Source organism: Myripristis murdjan, chromosome 14 (assembly GCF_902150065.1).
Source record: "Myripristis murdjan chromosome 14, fMyrMur1.1, whole genome shotgun sequence".
NCBI classification, from domain to species: Eukaryota; Metazoa; Chordata; class Actinopteri; order Holocentriformes; family Holocentridae; genus Myripristis; species Myripristis murdjan.
Genome location: NC_043993.1, coordinates 21653621 through 21669305, shown reverse-complemented (window position 1 = coordinate 21669305; position 15685 = coordinate 21653621). Strand labels below are relative to the sequence as shown.

The following is a 15685-nucleotide window of genomic DNA, read 5'->3' as shown; positions in this document are numbered from 1 at the left end:
CCACATCGCTTTTTTCCACCTCTCTGTTCAGCAGTGTCGCTCAGCTCTCACATGTGCATTTGTCTTTGTAATGTTTTTTTTTTTTTTTTTTTTGTACTGCAGCTCTGCTAAAATATCTTTGTCTCTGTGCAGGATCTTCTGGAGGAATGGAGCTCCATCCCTCCAGTGGAGTTCAGAGACTTGGAGAACCTGTGCTGAGGAGCACTGAAACTGCTCCAACACCTCACAAAGAAACTTTATATTGTTTTTTTCCCCTTTTATCTATCACCTGTCTGTGTCATATATCGTATTGTAAATGAATCAGGAGGTAGAGCTGTCACCCAGTAATCGGAGGAAACTCGGTTAGATCCCTGTCTCCTTTAGAGACCCTGTCGAAGTGCCGTTGAGCAGGACACTGAACCTCCTGGCTACTTCTGTCATCAGCGCATGAATGTGTGAGTGAATGGATGAGGCATGGTTTGTAATGCACTTTGAGTCGTCGGTAGAATAGAGAAACGTCATAGAAATACAGCCTCATGTTTGAAATATTTCTGTTTATTAATATTTACACTAAAAATATTGCACCATTACACTGACTACAGATGTGACTTTATGCATTATGTACAAAAGTACATATGCTTGGTTACCTGGCAGTGGCCAGTGTGAAATTCAAATACTACTACTACTACTACTACTAAATAAATAAATACATAAATTAATAAATAAATAAAGTCTTTGTCATTTTTGTCATGTTTTATGGTTAAGCGTAATTTCTTTGACTCACACTCATTTAAATTCTGCTCCCTGCAAATCAAAATCAGTTCACTTTCTGTTTCTTGTGGTCAATTCATTTCCTGAATTGTACTGAATTGCCTGTGACACAGGAGGACAAAGTGAACATGCTCCTACTTTCACCTTCTGTCTCATCTCCTTCACCCCTCCCCCACTCTCTCTCTCTCTCTCTCTCTCCCTCTCTCTCCCCCCTCTCTCTCTCACTCTGTCTCTCTCCCTGCTTCTCTCAGTGTGGTGGATTAAAAGCTAAAGGCAGTTGAGAAGTCAAATCTTGCCAGCCCTGCCCACCCTTTCCTTTTCTTCACCTGTTACTGCTCCTCTGCCAATCTATTTTTTACCAATCCAAACTCTGGATCAGGTTTGCACTTCTTCTCACGCTCCTCCTCGTCCCCTGCTCCGTGGTTTGGGGTAGGTCCCAGTCCAAAACAGGGACAGAGAGAGCCAGGACTAAACTACTGGAAATGAGGATCTTTTTATTTTTTTATATTTTCAATAAGGACTTTGCATACAAGAGGAGAAAATTTGGAAGGTTTTTCAATGTTTAATGCTATTTGGAATACTTATGATACATTTTTGTTTCAAACTAGAAGACCAAACAAAACTGTTGCTGCTGTGTAGGTTGGTGTGTTCAATCCACCTGGAATCTGGACGGTGCAACTGACAGACGCCATCGGTATGACTCTCATGTAGACAAACTGCTCCAGGTCAGAAGTGTTTCTTTTCAGTCTGATTTGTCTTGCTGCATAAATGCCATTTGTTTTATTATTACTGGGAATCATGTTGAAGAAGTTGTTCTTTTTTTTTTTTTTTTTTTTTTTTTAATCTTTTCGCTTTGATAAGATTTGTTCAATACTGCTAAAGCTGCTACTTTGGTAAAGGGCTGCCATGTTGAGACTTTGCTGTTGAAACTTCAAACTATGCTTCATGAATTTGAGTTTAACTGAAAAAACAACCTCAACTTTACAAGAAAAACTGAATAGGATTCTAAGAGATTAGTATAATTTGACCTGTTTTTGTATTTTAAGCAGTACTTCAGAACAGGACTGGAATATTCTTCTCAGTGCTCTTCTTAGCCTATTAGCAACTGATAAGCCAGTGCCATTATTAGACCCTTTAGAGGCTTGCTGTTCACTGGGTCCTAGCCTCCATTCAGTAAGTACCCAAGGACTCAAATCAAGTACAGGATTTTTTTTCTCCTTTTCTTTTCTTTTTTCTTCTATCACCCTGAATTTGATTTAATTTATGAACTGATGTTGAACTTCATTTTTTTTTCTATCTATCAAAGGACACAAAATCAAAATAAAACTAATTTATTAATTGGGACAAGAATTCATCAAGAAAATTGAGATGATTTACTTTTTTTCCCCAGCCATCTGCCATGACTGCAGGTGGATCAGATGTTATATTTCCACTGTAATGGGTTGATATAAAGTCTAAATTATTCCACTGTCTTCATAAAACATTCTTCCACTGTAGTGGAACATCTTTATTTTTTAATGTGAACTTCAGAGGAACAAGGAGCTGTCCTAAATGATGTGGTCCAGAACATTAGCTGCACTTTCCTCCAGCTCGCAATGCAAACAGGCAAAATGATAGGGCTGAAACCTCCTGATCAAATATGTATCATGATACCTGAGCCACGATGTGATTTGTATCACAATGCATTGTAAAACCCTGCACAACTGACTGAATGAATGTATAGAGCTTAAAATACAACCCACTGCATAAACCTGGGTTCATTAATGTACAACATATACAGCATATAAAGTGATACATCAGGTGACAAACTGACAAAACACAAGTAACTCAAAATTTCCATTCTTTTGTACTAAAACTGAATTATAACAGTGCACTAAACTGTAGATGTCAGAACATCATATAAAAGTATTGATTAAGTATTGATATAAAGGCCTGGGGAGTGAGTGCAGAACTATAAAAAATAACATTGCAATTTCACAAGCAGTATCACTTCTTAAAATCATTTCTCAGAAAGTATAACCCTATTAGCTGTGTTTGTACCTATTTTAGTAATATGATTTTAAGACCAGGTGGTTTTCAAACAAAAGAGGTGACCAGTGGTGACTGTGGGTCTCCAGACCACCCAGCATCGCTGACTCACCCATCATAAACTCACGTCATTGATAACCCTAAAAATATATAATCAATTTAAAAGACTTTTTTTTTTTTTTTTAACACAATTCCAGATGCTTTCACATCATAGTCAGATGCTACTGTGGTCCCACATGAATTCAGAATTTTTTGTGGAGATAGCCATAAAAAGAGCAAAATGTAGTCTCAGCAGGCACTACAAATCATAAATCTTGTGAAAAATATTTTGTTTTACCATACAAAAGTTTGATTGATTGATTGATTGAGGTAGACTTGGACATTTTCTGTGTCCTAACATGACTTATTCACTGAGCACTAAAGTATCTACATTTTACTAATATATGAATCACTCTTTTGTAGTTTACCCTGAGCCACAGACCAGCCTGAGAAAACCCCAAATCATCTTTTAATCTTGAGATATTTCTGTGGTAATTTAAAGAATCTGAGAGGGGACACGTGGTTAGACCCAAAGATGACTGAGAAGATCTAAAGCGATTGACTTAAGAGGGAGACGAGATATCAAGACCAGTAGAAATATCAAGGCCAGATTTAGCTCCACGTTACTTGGCTACGCTCGCAGAATGGCTTATAAACTCCGTGCCCCAGCACAGCTAATCAGCTTGCCACACACATGTCATTAATTCTAGATACAAGACACGGCACTGGCACTCTGGGCACCGCAACCCGGCAGACAGATGGATGCTGATGAGATTCAGCATCACATTCTGTCACACAAAATAGCTCGGCAAGATGCACGCTAAGGTCAGGGATCATGCCTATCCTCAATTCCTGGAGGTTGTCTAAGCCCTGAGAAATCCAGGTTTCACAGGATGTAGGTACACACATAGATGGCATTAAAACACATGGGCAAAGTATTTAAATTAATAACTGATAAACATTAAATTCATATTTAAAAATTAAGAACCTGTTTCTTTGTAGGATCAAGATTCCTGTTTGAAATTACATTGCATGAAGGTTTTTTTTGGGGGGGGTTTTGTGATTGTTTGGTTTTTTGTTTGTGTGCTTGATTTTTGTTGTTTGAAATGTAAGACACAGAACACACAAAAGTAAGAACAAACATATTTCCAACATTTGGCGCAGAAATAGTGGCTTTACCGGATACTTTTTGCAGTCCCAGCAGTCTTACAAACCTTAGACTTACTAGAGCATTATCCAACACAAGAGATGTCCCAAACGATCCAAGAGGAGCAATCATTCCTCTGTTAGGGTTAGGGTTAGGGTTAGGGTTAGGGTTGATACATGATAAATATATGGAGAACGTGTTAAATGTTGACATATTTATCTGGTTTATAAATCAGATTATGTTGTCCTGTCACATATCGAAAAAATGTCTTACTTCTTTCTGTTGTTGTTCTTCTGTGTTTGGAGGCAGTGATGGCTTGGAGTCGTGAGGTCACCTGGCCAGCTTTGGGCTAGAGGCCAAGGGAGACAACACCATCCACAAACACACACTCTGTCAACCCAGTCACCATAAACTCTCCACTCCTCTTCTGTGTCCAAGCATCAGAATAGCTGTGCGAGGAAATGGCAAGCCACAGGGACCCTCGCTTTCTCCACAACCTTTCCTACCACCCACGATGGCAACCGGAGTCAGGACAAGTGGAGAGAAAAAGGCATATGCGGACAGCTGCGGCAGACTCACTGAACAATTGTGAGCATTGCCCATTTAGATCATCATCATCATCATCTTTATCATCATCAAAACTACCCTCACAGTCGCCCCCTGTGCTGCGCTCCAAAAGCTGGTGGGGGAATTGGTTGATCCTCCCTCTTTTCATGATCTCTTACCTGCCCTGTGAAGCCTGGGGTTCCACATTCAAGGTGGCGCTCGTTGGACCCTGGACATGTGACCTTTTATACTCCAAAGCCCTCCCTGACTTGGCAGCCCGCCTCGCTACAAGTCGCATCAACAAGAATCCCTACCTCAAGAAAGGCTACTGGTATGACTACACACTGATAAATGAGGATTGTAAGTCCTCCCGTGCCCTCGCTCGCTTTACAGAGCTGGAAGGTTATGGATCTGCTTTCCTGGGCCCGGCCAACCCGGCTTACTGCTCCTCAGCAGCTTTATTCACTAAAGAGTGGGATCTTGGCATTCTGTCCTGGGGTTGCTTAAATCCCCGTATGGAAGAGGGAGGGATGTATCCCACCTTCTTGCGGCCCCTGCCACTGTCTTCCCGTGTACTTTTCTCGGTGTTGCGTTACTTCCGCTGGGCCCATGTAGCTATAATCTCTGAGGAGCTGGACCTGTGGGAAGCCACCGGGTTGGAGCTGGCCTCCTCACTGAGGGCCCTCGGCCTGCCTGTCAGCACTGTGGTCACCATGGAGGACGCCAAGGACGGGCCCCGGAGAGCCCTGACCAAAGTGCGGGAAACAGATCGGGTCAGAGGTGTGTATGCATTGCTCACATGTGTGTCTTTTGTGTGTGCGTTCTGAATGAGATAGAGGGATGTTTGAAGAGCGAACAAAAACCTCTGGAAACACTGGACAATTAAAGTGCACTATGCACAATTGCTTAGAGTCAGTTGAAGTTAACTGTGTAACTGTTTGACAGATTATGTTCTTATTCCATGTTTTTTGTCAGCTGAATGCAAAGGGACTTCAACATAGAGTACCTTTAAGAGCAACATAGTTCACCTTCACTCTTTACTGGATTGGAGACATCTTCTTTAGGCTTGTTCAAATGACACATGTAATTAAACTTGCTCTTAATTTTTGTCACCTACCCTATCACCCCCTCCCTCACCCCCTCCTCTCTCTGCAGTGATCATCATGTGCATGCCTTCTGTTCTGATTGGTGGTCAGGCCCAGCACAAACTTCTGACCACAGCCTTGGACATGCGGATGATAGACCGCGGCTACGTATTCATTCCCTATGACACCCTCCTCTACTCATTGCCCTACAAGGATGCATCTTACTACAAGCTAGGCAATGACACAAAACTCCGGAAAGCCTATGACGGGGTCCTCACCATCACTATGGACTCTGGAGAACGCAATTTCTATGAGGCCTTCAGAGATGCTCAAAACAGCTACGAAATCCGCAACAGCATCTCACCCGAGCAGGTGAGTTTTTCTCCATGGCATAGACAGATAGTAGGGGCTGCTGGAGGAAAAATAGGAAAAATGGAGGAAATTTTTTTAAAAAGTCAGACATGAATCACAATTAGAATTTAATACATAATGTAATATATGATGCTGGTTTTGCAGGTCCACCGCATTCATGTTTGATATGATATGAGATATGCATATATTTATATTTGTTCCAAACAAAAGACGACATCCTTTCATGCATGAAACCCCTTGCTGTGTTTTTAATATTAACTGCAATCAAAAATGCAGGCCATTTGGTTTGTTTTAGTCTTTATGATGCATTCACTGCCACTCACACTCAGAGCAGTGGCTCATAATCGCTGTTGTCTCCTTTCTGGTAGGTGTCCCCATTCTTTGGCACAATCTACAACATGATCTACTACACAGCCATGGCTGTTGAGCAGGCCCGCATGAAAAGTGGACGCTGGGTGACTGGGGAAATCCTGGGCAATAGTGACGGTGGCTTTGAATTCGAAGGCTTCAATCAGCCCTTGAGTGCTGGCAGAAACGGGGAAGGCATGCAGGCGCGTTATGTGGTGCTGGACTACAGCGGCATAGGCTCCACTCTCTACTCAACTCATGCTCTTGAGGCTCCCCATACATATGGCATGATTGGGGGCTTGAAATACCTTGGTCGTTCGATCCACTTTGCAGGCAGCACGCCCTACACTGACTCAGGCTGCTGGTTTAGCCCATACTTTGCCTGTACAGGGGGTGAGGAAATATTTTCATGTTGGTGCAGTGTGTATTGCTTTGTTCTGCACACTGTGTGTGACTCATAGATTCATACTGTGTGTCTTTGTGTTCTTCTTCTTTTCCCCAAAGGACTGGATTCAGCCACCCTCTTCTTTCTTTTCCTTCTGTTCATTGTGTTGGCTGCATGTGGAGCTGCCTTCTTCCTCCGCCTCAAGTATGTAAAATAGGAAACCAAGAAGTGTTGTGTCATCAAAATCAGGCCCTGCTGTGTGTGTGTGCGTGTGTGTGTGTGTGTGTGTGTGTGTGTGCCTGTTGGACGTTATTCTGATAGTATTTTGGGTCTTCCAGGAAAAGCGGTAAGATTGGGTTCAGCTTTGGAGGTGGCGGTGGCAGCAATGGGTCAACAAAGGTTGTCCTGACGTTGGACGACCTTGTCTTCATCAACACTCAAATCAGCAAACGGGTCAGTCCTGGGTTGAATCTCTGACGATATTTTGCTGTGAGGGTGCAAGCTCATGTGTGTCGGGCATAGAGTATAGAGTAAGCATGTGTTAAATGAAAGTCACTCAGCTGTAAAAGATTATCTAGTCTAAGTTGAACCCCTCTTGAACTGGATCTGTGAGCAGAAGCTGAATGAGGAAAGCGTGATGAAAAGCCAGATGGATATGAAGACACCTCGCCACTCCGCGTCCGGCCGCAGCTACTTGGCCACCACACCAGACAGCTCAAATGTTGCTGTTTTTGAGGTGAGGCTGGTCTATCATGCACAGACACATCACTTTTGATGCAGAACATGTAAATCAGTGCACTGTTGTATGATTAAATAACTGTTAATTAACATAACATTTTAATGCCTTTACATCTGGCCATCTTAGGAAGCCTAGACATAAAATCTGTTATATTTTCTACCTTCTAGGGTGATTGGGTTTGGTTGAAGAAATGCCCCAATGGAGCAGTGTCAGGCATCAATGGCAGCGCTGAGACCGTCTTTGTCAAAGTAAGTGAATGTATGAAGGAATGCAATGGAGAGGTTGAACATTTTGCTCCCACAACGGGAACTCAACTGCATTTCAGTTTTTACGTTTGATCATCACTACGGATGAGCAAATGGTGACTGTCCATGTAGAAACTGTATGGTTTTATTTAATTCTATGATAATAGTGAGATTTATGGCTCAATTAGAGAAAAGTGGAAAAGTTGACAGTCAGACCCCAAAGATAATCTGCTGAGAGTTAATGCTAAAATAAATCTTATCAATCAGTCTGAGTCCTCCCAGTCACTGAGTAGTTGTAAATCATTATGAGTACTGGTGATCTGAAAATTGTCTTTCTTCAAAAATATTGATAGGATTGTCCCTGGCCACAGGAATGAAATGTTGGTTCTGAAACTGAAAAATATTTCCCTTGTGCTGATATGAAGTTACGTCCCAGTAGCCATACTGAAGGCCCACAGCTTCACTTTTTGAATATTCTCCCTCTCAGCTCAGAGACATGCGGCACGAGAACCTCAATCTGCTCCTGGGCCTGTTCTTTGATTCTGGGATCTTTGGTGTTGTGACTGAGCACTGCACCAGGGGCAGCTTGGAGGACCTGCTCAACAACGAGGACGTGCGTCTTGACTGGATGTTTAAGTCCTCTTTGTTAATGGATCTGATTCGGGTAAGAAAAAAACAAAATTACCTCCCTGTGTGTTGCCTTATTTGTCGTTTTTTTTTTTCATAATTCATTCATACGTTTTACCCAATCACTTTTCTCAGGGAATGAAATACCTGCACCACCGTGATATCATCCATGGACGGCTCAAATCCCGTAACTGTGTGGTAGATGGCCGCTTTGTGCTGAAGGTCACTGATTATGGATTCAATGAAATCTTGATTTCCCAAAACATTGATGTAGATGAGGAAAAGCCTGAGGGTAAGCTGATGAGTATCCTTAGACTAATGATTTAATTCGCTTGTTCTACACATGTGCATGTTTTGGTTTATTTTATCTCGTGTTTCTTCTTATTTCCAAACAGATCTGCTGTGGACGGCTCCTGAACTGCTGCGAAATGCTAGTCTGAGAAGGAGGGGCACTTTCCGCGGCGATGTCTACAGCTTCTCCATCATCATGCAGGAAATCATTTCCCGCTGTGCTCCTTTCTGCATGCTGGACATGCCTCCCAAGGGTGAGCGATATGGAATTACTAATCCCATGGCATGGCAACATGAAAAGGCGCAACAAGGGCAGCTTTACTGGAACTATGTGCAAAAGGCTGCATCATATTTTAAATCTTTGGGGTATATGCTGTTTGATCTGTAAACATTGCATATATTCCCTTTAAAGCTGTCCTGCATGACACCAAGGGCTTTCATTCTTTCCTTTACATTCCTTCCCAGCGTAACAGGCCACTGACTAACATGCCATGATTATTATAAGTACTTGTATTCTTGTGCACGACCAGTTTTATGTCTAATGTTGCGAACATTTCCTTTTTATCCTCAATCCCATTCATGTTTCATTGAGAAAACCTTGTGTAGAGAAATCACATCGAAGGAAAAGGAAAGATTTCACTTTGAAATAAAAGAACAGCTTTCATTGCTACAGTTATGCATGTTTGTCTTTGTATTTTCCTGTGTATCTGTATGTGTGTCTGTGTGTTCTGTTGTGTGTGTGCGTGTGTGGCTGTGTGTCTGTATACAGAGATAATCAGCAAGGTCAAAACACCTCCTCCTTTGTGTCGGCCTGTTGTGTCGGTGGATGAGGCCCCGCTGGATGTGATTCAGGTTATGAAACAGTGCTGGAGTGAGGAGCCTGACAAGAGACCCACATTTGAGGAAATCTTCAAACAGGTATAAAAATACTAACAGGACAACAATTGTACTTCTTATCCAAGGCTCGGAATGGCTAGAACACTAAAGATGACGTTCCCTGTCCCTTCCCTGTTTCCTGCAGTTCAAAAGTATAACCAAGGGAAAGAAGACCAACATCATTGATTCTATGCTGCGCATGTTAGAGCAGTACTCCTCTAACCTGGAGGATCTGATTAGAGAGAGGACAGAGGAGCTGGAGGTGGAGAGACAGAAGACGGATAATCTGGTGGCTCAGATGTTGCCCAAGTGAGTGTCTTGCACCTTGCACCTTGGCACATTAAAGACTAAACATTTTCTGGTTGTGCTCGATGAAAACCTGAATCACGATTATGGCGTCATACACTAAAATGGCATCATACACTGGAATTTCTGCACACATCTGAGCAACAGTCAAAACTGCCCGTGGAGGCCTGCAGTGAGTTTTCACTGTAATTGTCATTTGTAACCTTGTTTAAAAAAAAAAAAAATGCATCCGCAAGGAAGGGTGTATCAAATGTATTATAATTATAATAATGAAGCCAGGCTTAATTGATCCACTTAGGGAAAATCTCTTTTCACTCACCCACCTCACCAAGGTCAGAGGTTCAGGTTCAGCTACAGATCAGCAGCCCGGGAGCTGATAGGGATTCAGCATCTTGCTCAGAGACACTTCAGCATTCACTCTGACTGCTATCTATGGTGCTTTAATCTTCACCTGGAAACATAATAAAGTTATCTGGAGACTAGACAGGCTAAATACAGGTGTATCCAAAACTGAAACATATAGGACTGAGCAGAGATGGTAGCAAATAGTACTGGTCATGTTTTGACCACTGAAACCCAAGTCAACTGTCACAATAGTGAATATTGATTTCTCTAATAATGGTCTTTGATTTTGCATTTTTCTTTTATCCATCCATGTCACATTCTGCTAACACTACCAGAATGTGGCTGTCGTTCCTGACTTAACCGTTACAAGCCAAGATTTGGAAGCGATCATGCATTCAAGCTCATTTGAGGCCGTCATGCGCCACATTTGGAATTTTCTGGAACTTCTTCAATTCAATATCAATCACCGCTGAAAAATAAGTTCTTGTGTGCTGATATTGTGTTTTATTCTATCACTGCAAACTTAATTCTATTTTGCATGCTCAGTCCCTTGTTTTGCTGTTGTTTTTTGTTTGGGTTTTGTTTTGCTGGAATGGAGGATTGTCATATTTCTAGAAATGGGCACAATTTTCTGGTTATATAAAATGTAAGTGGCACCAAAAGGTTCATTTGTCAGGTTGCAGAGAAATATTGAACCACATTACATTAGGTGCCGTGGTGCAATGAGTAACTGCTCAGACATTTCAATTATATTTTTACAGCCTAATGCTAATGACATAATCATGCTAACAGTGACATTTCTGTCTCACAGCTGGATCATGTCGTTTTATCACATGATTATTTTGCTGATTTGTTTTTAAGTCGCAGTCAGAGTGAAAATTAGGCCACCGTAACAAGTAAATTCTGCACTGCTGCATTCTGTATTCAGTGTCATCCAACTGTGTTGTATTGAATCTTATTGATTAAATAATAAATGAAGACAGTCACACTCAGTGGCTGACCTACTCAGAGGTATCTGTCCTGTACTGAAACATTAACTTTATGACACTGGCTTTGTTTATTCCTCACTAGATCTTTGCTTGTGTTGTATTAAGTCTCAGATGTACGTCGCTTTGGATAAAAACTTAATGAAATTGTAACATTTTAGGATTGTAGCATGCTACATATTGAGACTATTATCAGATTGGTCTACAAATGATCTACATGCCCACAGGATTAATAATGATAGCTTTGTGTCCTTTGATGCCTTTGTTCCCCAGCTATCATGTCATGGGATTATATTGGGGTGGCTCCTGAAGATCCATGGATGTCTATGTGTTGAAAAGTGAAAATGTAGAGAAATCTTGCTTTAAGAAGTTAACGAAGTCTCTGAGTGTGCCAGCAACCCGGTGTGTCGATCCTCATATATCATGTTTCTTCCTCGTCTCACCCCTCAGGTCTGTGGCACAAGCGCTGAAGACAGGCAAGCCCGTCAAGCCGGAGCACTTTAAAGAGGCCACTCTGTACTTCAGTGACATCGTGGGCTTCACCACCATCTCAGCTCTCAGTGAACCCATCGAGGTGGTAGACTTACTCAATGATCTCTACACACTCTTTGATGCCATCATCGGGCTACATGATGTGTACAAGGTGAGTGGGGAGGGTATGGCATTCAAATTCAGTCCGTAGGCTATGTGTTGGTAATATGCACAACACTTCCAAAATAAAGAAAATGCCAAAATAATTATAATAATAATGGATTTTTCATTACTTCTGTATACGTACAGGTCTTTTGTATATGTTTTTTTTTCCAGGTATTATGTTATACAAAGTAGGCTAAACACCTTAAAAAAAAGCTGCTAATTTTGCATGTATGCATTTTGCATGTTTTTTTTTTCCTGGTTTTTGGTTTTATTTTAGTTTATTACAGTGATTTGCAACTAGTTTTTCACTTAGTTATCTTAGTTTTAGTTTATTTAATAATCTTGACCTCAAATCCTCCAAATCAAATTCTATCAAGTGATGTATTGTTGATGATGGTGAAAATATGTGATAAATCAGCATTGAGAAAGCTGTCAGCATGTCATAGCTTGCATTTTTAATTCATCAAACCACAGTGTGACCATTTCACACTGCGTGGATGGGAACACTACCATCAGATTAAACATACTTTTACTACTTTTCAAGATATGTTTGTCCTATTATTCAAGGATTTCTTTTATTTTGACACTTCCTTTTGATTCCTTTATTCATTTACAAAAAGCCCTCCCACGGAAAACCATCTGAGCTGATGTGTGAAACTGTGTGCTCGTCTCTTGTTGCACAATGTTTAAGGTGGAAACTATTGGCGATGCCTACATGGTGGCCTCAGGAGTCCCCAGCCGCAACGGCAACCGCCACGCAGCCGAGATGGCCAACATGTCTCTCGACATCCTCCACTGTATTGGGACCTTCAAGATGAGGCACATGCCTGAATTAAAAGTCAGGATAAGGATTGGCCTGCATTCTGGTGAGCTGTTTGTACAAATTTTAACCTGTTCATACCATGATGGAATAGTTATACTACATATGGCAACATTATGTAAATTCATATTGTACAAACTTCATCATAATTTATTGCTTTTAGAGGCACACATGCAGGTAAACACACATAAGGATATACTGTATAAAAGGTATAGAGAAACTAAACTGCATTCTACAAGTGAATTTGTTAATTGGGAATCCTGAGAATGTGGCATCACAGGCTGCTAAAGGCAAGGAGGTATTTTTACCTAATCCTCGTCTGGAACATACTCCTGGAACTGTGAAATGCTATCCACTTAGAGCTCTGTCATCCAATTAGTCACTGCATACTGCATTTCTTCATTCTCTATTCTATAAATTAATAAAGACATTACACAGTTCCTGTAAGGACATAGGTAAACATAAATATTTACTGAAAAAAAAAAAATCCACATTTATAGTAATCAATAATTGAGTGACTACAATGTACACTACTGATTTTATAACCAATATGTTCCTGAATGCTTGAGAGTTGCAGGGTCTGTGTGTGTAAATGCACAATATGAAGGGATATTGAATATTATCACTGCCAAGCAGAGACTCCATACTAAAAGAAGAACCTCTACTCTTGCACATGTGTGTGTGTTTGTATGTGCATGCATGTGTGTGTGTGTGTGTGTGTGTGTGTGTGTGTGTGTGTGTGCATGCGTTTACAGGCCCGGTTGTAGCTGGTGTAGTGGGTCTTACAATGCCTCGTTACTGTCTGTTCGGAGACACTGTCAACACAGCATCTCGAATGGAGTCCACAGGGTTGCGTGAGTTTCTGACACGTTATTATACTGAACTGGCAGAAATTTTTCTCTTAATTTTTGACAGGGTTCTGGTTGACAGGACAGGTGCAAGTCAGTTTGTGTGCATGCAGCTTGAGGCTAAAGAGGGTTTTAAGTGAGCAGTCCTTACTAATCCTTTAAGACTATCATCAGAATTAGTGGCCGAATTCAAGCTTTGATGTAAATGTCCTCCATGACCAAGATTGCCCCAGCCACCCTTTCCATGCTGCAGAAATAGACGCCTTGTCATTAAAATGCTACTGAGCTACACTTTTATTCATAGCTGAGAAGTGTAATTTAAATAATCCCCACAGATCATGCCGTTTAAAATTAAACTAATAATATTTTATTTGATCAATGGCAATTTCCACACAGGCTCTTTTAGTATTGGCATTTTAATTACAATTTACTGGTAATGATGGATGCCTATTTCTTTTCTGCTTTAGGACAGAAATGGAATAATGGCATGTCTACTGCCACCAAGTGGTGTATGTGTGAATAACAAAAAGATTGTATTAACTGGTTCCTAAGGCAACAATGAGGAACAAGTCTTTACACCTTATAAAAAATCAGTTTAGTGGGAAAAATCTGTTTAGTGGGAAATGTTGATGCAAAATTCAGGGTACAAACGTTTAGGTTTTTCTTTGCCTGTTGTCACAGCTTACAGAATCCATGTCAACCAAAGCACAGTTGATGTCCTGAACAGCTTGAATCTGGGCTACAAACTTGACGTTAGAGGCGTAACAGAGCTAAAGGTAAAAACAAAAACAAAAAATGCAGACTCAAGCAGAATCTTCATAAGATATGCAGTGTACCCACAGCTAATGAGTCCTAATAATGATTCATTTCAATTTCAGGGAAAAGGGAGTGAAACCACATATTGGTTGGTGGGAAGGAAGGACTACAACAAGCCTCTGCCCATACCACCAGACCTCACGCCAGGGTAAGAGATCACGTCTTGTTTCACTCCTTAGCCTGTTCTGACCTCTGTGCTGGATTATCTCACTTTGCCTGAAGTCAACTAAGGGCTGTGGGCCATTTTGTGTGTGTCCCAATCAAATGAAAACCCCATACTTCTCATTACAGATCGAGCAATCATGGCATTGGTTTGGATGAGATACCTGTAGACAGAAGACAAAAGTTCCTGGACCGGCAGAAGAGGATGGGCTAGCCTTGATGCTTTCGGTTGATGTTCCACAATTGAAAATTAATTGTTTGTTTTTCAGTGAATGAATGAAGTGAATGAATGGATAGATAGATGTGTGAATGAAAAGGGAATGATGATCAGCTTGTGCAACATCTATAACGTAAGAATCAACACCACAATTTTTACATGTCCAGTTTCCCATACCTATCGCATTTAATCATTCACTCTCCGGGTTTGCCAGAACCTTCTCTGTGCTAAAATAATCTTTGTTGGTGAGTGTCATGGTGTCACTGTTCCTCTAAAGCCTAGCCCCAAATTGCAAAAACATGCCCAAATTAAAAAGCAGCTGTTTTTCATGTATTATATTTGTTGAACGGTTCAACACTGACTGTCTGAAAATAGAATACCCAAAGAATATATGAACACAAGGATCCATGGCGGATTTATGAAACGTAAAATGTGTTGATTTAGAGATTATAGACAGCACTTTGCAAGAATGGCTGCTGATGGATTTGTCGACAGAGAAAACTTTACAAGATCACACTATCATGTGTAATATACTCTATGTACTGTATGTGAACTGTTCTTTATACTTTGTAGAAATGATGGAGAGATTTTATCACGATCACCCCAAGGGTGGAAGCTATTATTCCTCAAACTGCTCATCTCAGGTACAAAGGAGGAGGAGGCATCTCTTTTGCACTCACTTTCAAATCATTAGGATTTTACAATAACGCTGTTTAGATATAATGTGATTGAGCAGTTCAGGTCATTCAGGGTTGGAAGTTCAAGTTGAGGATACCTGAGATTTTTGTTTTTGTAAAGGCAGTATGTTGCAACTACGATGATTCACAGATGTTTAATGGCTGGCAAAGAACTAAGAATCAACCCAATATCAGCAAACTATGTCAAACAAAGCATCTATTTTAGTACTAAGTATTAGGTTAAACTATTATTAGGTTAAAAATTAAAGATGTCATTTTGACTGTGGGTCTCATATTGAATGGATCGGATTTAGCTCAGATCACTAATTATGACTTGACTGGTCTTTGCTTCTGATTTATCACTGTCCTTAAACCTCCAGCGCAACTAAAAAAA

The 15685-nt window shown here is 40.9% G+C and overlaps 1 protein-coding gene across 1 annotated transcript; it reads left to right on the top strand.

Moving 5' to 3' along the window:
• The first annotated feature begins 1065 nt into the window (after window positions 1-1065).
• gucy2d (guanylate cyclase 2D, retinal) lies at window positions 1066-15685 on the top strand. The gene is made up of 19 exons (XM_030069421.1): window positions 1066-1475; window positions 4274-5290; window positions 5666-5967; window positions 6336-6708; window positions 6820-6904; window positions 7039-7153; window positions 7317-7436; window positions 7607-7687; window positions 8172-8348; window positions 8447-8603; window positions 8707-8856; window positions 9372-9520; window positions 9624-9787; window positions 11566-11758; window positions 12443-12617; window positions 13327-13425; window positions 14101-14195; window positions 14298-14383; window positions 14527-15685. The coding sequence occupies exons 2-19, from the start codon at window positions 4426-4428 to the stop codon at window positions 14609-14611; spliced, it is 3471 nt and encodes a 1156-aa protein (XP_029925281.1). The 5' UTR covers window positions 1066-1475; window positions 4274-4425; the 3' UTR covers window positions 14612-15685.

What these genes read in the sequence shown, in the direction of transcription:
- gucy2d (XM_030069421.1), top strand. Translation starts at nt 4,426, where the DNA reads ATGGCAAGCCACAGGGACCCTCGCTTTCTCCACAACCTTTCCTACCAC. An exon ending in GCTGGACATGCCTCCCAAGG is followed by an intron (nt 8,857 to 9,371) that starts GTGAGCGATATG and finishes GTCTGTATACAG; the next exon opens with AGATAATCAGCAAGGTCAAA. An exon ending in AATGGAGTCCACAGGGTTGC is followed by an intron (nt 13,426 to 14,100) that starts GTGAGTTTCTGA and finishes CTGTTGTCACAG; the next exon opens with CTTACAGAATCCATGTCAAC.